The sequence below is a fragment of the Odontomachus brunneus genome, unplaced genomic scaffold (assembly GCF_010583005.1).
Source record: "Odontomachus brunneus isolate Ranch 3 - 2012 unplaced genomic scaffold, Obru_v1 Obru_scaffold_225, whole genome shotgun sequence".
In the NCBI taxonomy this organism is placed as follows: domain Eukaryota; kingdom Metazoa; phylum Arthropoda; class Insecta; order Hymenoptera; family Formicidae; genus Odontomachus; species Odontomachus brunneus.
In genome coordinates, this window is record NW_022639675.1 from 126,061 (window position 1) to 131,928 (window position 5,868).

At 33.7% G+C, this 5,868-nt stretch overlaps 2 protein-coding genes across 8 annotated transcripts in view; one reads left to right on the forward strand and one right to left on the reverse strand.

Annotated features, from left to right (window-relative positions):
• Positions 1 to 5,868, forward strand: part of LOC116852449 (uncharacterized protein C1orf112 homolog) — a 202,655-nt gene that overhangs the window by 122,487 nt on the left and 74,300 nt on the right. The gene's annotated exons all lie outside the window — the stretch shown is intronic.
• The window catches only part of LOC116852450, a 47,875-nt gene that overhangs the window by 2,800 nt on the left and 39,207 nt on the right, over positions 1 to 5,868 (reverse strand). Inside the window, exon 5 of one of the 2 annotated variants that reach the window (XM_032832862.1) lies at positions 2,031 to 2,122. In XM_032832862.1, the coding sequence (XP_032688753.1) occupies positions 2,031 to 2,122 (92 nt within the window). Of the gene's footprint in view, positions 1 to 2,016; positions 2,123 to 5,868 lie in introns of both variants that reach the window. The other variant, XM_032832861.1, reaches the window with a different exon arrangement.

A 5,868-nucleotide genomic window follows, 5' to 3' on the forward strand; every position in this document is an offset into this window, starting at 1 on the left:
TACAAGTACAAAATAGGAATTTTATGATTTTAATAAAAAACAAATATATAAGTGGAACAATTAAATTTATTTCAATTACACATATATATTTTAATTTTTAACAAACAATAAACAAAAGAACAAAAATGCGCAATTAATTAGCTCAATTTATAATAAATGTTCAAAAATTCCTCCATTTGCTTCAACACAAAGATGACATCGTTGAAACATTGATTGTCTCACACGCTCGAACACTGCAGGAATATTTTGAACCTGATATGCTGCAGCAGTAATTCGGGCTACCAATTCTGCTTCTGTTTCAATAGGTGTTTCATAAATGAGAGTTTTCATATGTCCCCATAAAAAAAGTCAAGCGAAGATAAATCTGGTGACCGCGGAGGCCATGCGATAGGACCTTTTCGGTCTATCCAGCGCTCATTAAATCTTTAGTCCAAGTAATTGCACACATTGAACATTTGAACATTGAACATTTGAAAATTTATTATAAATTGAGCTAATCAATTACGCATTTTTGTTCCGTTCTTTTGTTCATTGTTTGTTAAAGATTAAAATATATATGTGTAATTGAAATAAATTTAATTTTTCCACTTATATGTTTGTTTTTTGTTAAAATCATAAAATTCCTATTTTGTACCCTGTATTAAAATGAAGCGTCGTAGAGAAAAACATTATTAACAAAATATGTTTGTTTTTATGTCCTCTATTTTCCCTCAAAGTTTGTCGGTCTAATATTTTTACACCCTATATATATATATATATATATGTGTGTGTGTGTGTGTGTGTGTGTGTGTGTGTGTGTGTGTCTTAAAAATGGGAAGTCCTGAATATCTTTTTATAGTGAGGTTTTTCGATAAAACTTTCAGAACAGAAGTTGTAGGATTTCAAAAGTTGAATCTGATAATGACCTTGAAATTGACCTTAAGTTTGACCTTGAAGGCTATTTCAAGGTCAACTTTATTTTTTTTTTATGGAAAATGCATATTTTCATGACGGATTCGGAATCTACGCCAAAAACTGAGAAGCTTTTGTCTGAAACATTTTTTCAGAAAATGCTCCCTTTGACCTTAAAATGACCTTCAAACTCCCGGTTTTTCTTAAATATGGGAACAATGCCATCAGCGGTCGCGCAATAGCAGATGCTTTAACTTCGAAATGACCCCCGATGGTCATCCTGACCCAAGGTCAGGGTTCCCATTAAAAGAATATTAATTAAAATTAATATTAATTATATAAATTAATATTAATTAATTAAAAATAATAATTAATTAAAAAAATCCCATTAAAAATATGGGAACCTGTGAATATCTTTTTATAGTGAGGTTTTTCGATAAAACTTTCAAAACAAAAGTTGTAGGATTTCAAAAACTGAATTTGATAGTGACCTTAAAATTGACCTTGAAGATCATTTCGAGGTCAGCTTAATTTTTTTAAATGTATATACAGACTGTCCCGCGTAAGATGTACGAAAAGAAAAATATAAGTAGAACACATAAAAGTGAACAAAAATTGTAGAAGTCATTTTTCAAACAACCACGTAAAATTTCGAGATATTAATTAAAATAATTGGGCATATCAGAGCGTGGCGACGCGGCAGACGGGACATACGGCTCGTTGCGACCGGCGAAAAAAATGGACGATTGCTCGCGGGTCCATCTTATAGGTCAGAGAGGTGGGCCGTTTGGCACATGGAAATGTGCCCGTTTGGCACGGGTAGCTCCGTGTGTACGTCCGTATACGTGTGCGCTCGTTCATTTTCTTCGTTGGTCGTGGCGAGCCGTATGTCCCGCCTGCCGCGTCTCCGCGCTCTGATATGCTCAATTATTTTAATTAATATCTCGAAATTTTACGTAGTTGTTTGAAAAATGGCTTCAATTTTTGTTCACTTTTATCTATTCTACTTATGTTTTTCTTTTGGCACGTCTTACGCGGGACACCCTATATAATCATGTGTGTATATATTTTTGATATGTGTGTTTGTATTTTTTTTTTTCGGCTGAAGTGTTATGGCTCGTTTACTTTCGGAAGCTGACCGTCGATCGGCGGAACCAAACCCGTGATGAAATGCGGTGACCTCTGCTCCTTTATCTCAATCGGTGCATTATTATTTGTTTGCTCTGGTACACTGCAAAGATCATGAAAATATAAGTAATTTTTTTATTATATTGTTCACACACGATCGTATGAAAGTTCTTGCAATGCATACCCATAGAGGAGGGGAGAGGGAGAGAAAGAGGGAGAGAGAGGGGGACAGAGAGAGAGAGAGAGAGAGAGAGAGAGAGAGAGAGAGAACTCAAATATATTAACTAATTGGGTGCAAGTCAATATAAATTGGCTTTAATCGTATCGCGGAACAATAGAGATAGATAACTCCGCTTGAGCGCGGACAGCCTTAAATAAATTCAGTTAAAATTCGACTTAGCGAGACCGACCAACCAATCGAAGGACGTACCAGTTCAGTGGAATTACACGCGGCGTTCACGGCCGTACCAGTCCGTTACCACCCCCCGCAAATCGCAGTTTACCTATTCTGTTACATCGTCCCACTTTATTTTTTTCACGTCGATATCATAAATCGTCGGCCAATCGAACTTTCTCTCCCTCTGCCGTCTACCGCCCGCCATCCACTCGCACGTACTATATTATAGATTAAAAATACGATGATAGCTTGCACGCGGTCTCAAGCTCTACGAATTGACGTACTTGCGTAAATTGACAGTTTATTTTATTTTACTACTGATTGTATTATTTCGTATCATCATTATTTAGTTTATTTTATATTGTATATAATATTTTATAATATTATCTATATTTTTATGTATTGATATATCATCTAAGTAAAAGAAAAAAATATTATCGTTACATATATTATTATATAAAACGTTTTTTAGTTGTAAGTAAAGCCATGCGAATATGTTAACGTATCCTATACTCAGGATGATTGTCACGTATCTTTTATATAGTGAAAACAAAATAAATAGTTTCTGTTATGTTTTTTTAATGTTTATATATATATATGTATTATATATATATATATATATATAAATTTATATATATATATATATATATATATATATATATATATATATATATATATATATATATATATATATATGTATATATATATATATATATGTATATATATATATATATGTATATATATATAAATTTTGTGACTGGTCTATATTATTAAATTCTAAAAAAATGAAGTATTTAAAGTAAAAGATACACGCGCACACACACACATACACACACACACACACACACACACACACACACAGAGTATTCCAGACTCTCCTCCGCATATTTCGTGAGAATGTAGAACAAATTGAGATGAGCATAAAAGTTCTATGCTGTTCCGCAATGATAGTCAAGATATTAAGCGAGATATAGCGTGTCTATGTCTCGTAGCTGTGGGCGGAGGGACGCGGCGAGATACGATTCGCGAGTGTCACGGTCGCACGTCAGCCGAAGGCATCTTTCTTTCCGCTGCCGCTTTCTGTACGCTAATTTGTTGAGACAAAATAATTAATTTCTCAAAAACTATTGCGAATATCGCAAAACGGCACAGGACTTTCTTACCTCAATCCGTTCTACGTTGGGAACAAGGGTCATCATGGGTCATCATGGGATTTCGGGACACCCTGTATATATATATGCAGGGTGTTAGTTGAGTATGTTGCCATACTCAACAGAGCGATTCTTTGGTTTATTTGAAGTAAAAAAGTTCATATAAATGTGTCCTAAATGGCTTAGTTTCCGAAATACAGGTGAATGTTCGTAAATGTTTGATGAAACGGTAAATTGCGTTGAGATATCTTTTTACATAAATATGACTTGCTTCACGTGAGTTATCATTCGCACGACCGTAAACAAAGTGACAAAGTCAAAGACAAAATCATAAAATCGAAAATGGACTTCAGTTCTGATGTTGCTGCGGAAAGAATTTTTTATAAACTTTTTAGTACTTTAAGAAAATGCAGTACTAAGAAGTTAACTAAAAAATTCTAAAAAAATTTTCAGAGCTCTATAAAAAGAAAATAAACAATTTTTGTCTCTTACCATTTTTCGGTAAAATTGATAGAATTCGAGTAAAAAATTATTGAAACCAATAATTTTGTAGTTATTTCCGTAAATATCTTAGAAAATGGAGTTCGTACGAAAAATTCGTTCAAACAAAAGTTGTTAGTTTTTTTCACGAAGAATAAAATTCCGTAAGAAAAAAATTAATGTTTCTATTTAAAATGCAAAGTTGACTTTCGAATAACCTTCAGAATGAACTCCGAGGTCATAGTCAGGGTTACCTTCAGATGTCCCCTTCTAAACCCGACAACTTTTGTCTGAAACATTTTTTGAAAAAATTTCTCCTTTTTGAGATTTTTGCGTGTATTGAATAAAATGGCCCATCCACTTCCTCACACTTCCTCATCTTCAAACTTTTCGAGTAAACTCACATCTTCAAACTTGATCGGGTAAAGATCAAATGAGAGTTTGTAATACCCTGTACTATATATTTAATTAAAAAGAATATTGGTGAAATAGGTATTTGCCTACCGAGACAAATATGAAAAAAACTACCATTCCTTACTAATTTTTACCAGCTAAATGCAGCGGTGCTATTAGAATTACCCGGATGCACCGGGAACATCTTACATTTTGAAGTTAAAATTGTATTTCTCCAGATAATTCCCTTCGTTACAAATATTGCCAAATCTGTCGATATTGTGGGGAGAAATTACTATCTGCAAATGTATAAACCACTAACAATAAGTGTAAGATATTTTCAATATCGTTTAGATGACTGACTTCCGATATCTAAAATATCCAATACAATACATTTTAAAATAAAAATTCGTTACTTTTTTTATAAAACAAATGAGGAAACTTGAATATTTTTATAATTTTTTTTACATGTTTTCTGCTTTCCAAGGACACTTATGTCAAATCTTGAAAGCTTACACCCCAAATACTTCTACTCAAAATCCTTTAGCCCTTAAACTTCAAACGCTTAAACCCTAAATCCATGGATCTATAACTCTTAATCCTTTAAAGCTCAACGAGACATGGTATTCCATCTTTTTTCCTTCTTTTCTGTTCATAACTGCCATATTGGATCCGTTATTTTGAATTTCAAAATTCTGACCTCTAATTCGAATACAGTATGCTAAAAAATTTAGAGGTACCACAAGATTTAGACAAAGCCAGCGAAAAAAATAAGAGTTGAACTCTTTAACCGTGGAACGTCGAATCCTAAACTCTTAAGCTCTAAACCCTTAAACTCATAATCCTGAAACCAAAATGCTTCAACCTTAAATTCTTATATATATATACAGGGTGTCCCGCGTAAGACGTACAAAAAGAAAAATATAAATAGAACACATAAAAGTGAACAAAAATTGTATAGGTCATTTTTCAAGCAACCACGTCAAATTTCGAGATATTAATTAAAATAGTTGGACATATCAGAGCACGGCGACGCGGCAGGCGGGACATACGGCTCGCCGCGGCCGGCAAAGAAAATGGAAGAACGCACACGTACACGGACGCACACACGGAGCTACTCATTTCAGTATGCCAAACGGTCCACCTCTTTGGCCTATAAGATAGGCTCGCGAGCAATCGTCCATTTTTTCGCCGGCCGCGGCGAGCCGTATGTCCCGCCTGCTGTATCGCCGCACTCTGTTATGCCCAACTATTTTAATTAATATCTGGATATTTTACGTGGTTGTTTGAAAAATGACCTATACAATTTTTGTTTACTTTTATGTGTTCTACTTATATTTTTCTTTTCGTACGTCTTACGTGGGACACTCTGTGTATATATATATATATATATATATATATATATATATATATATATATATATATATA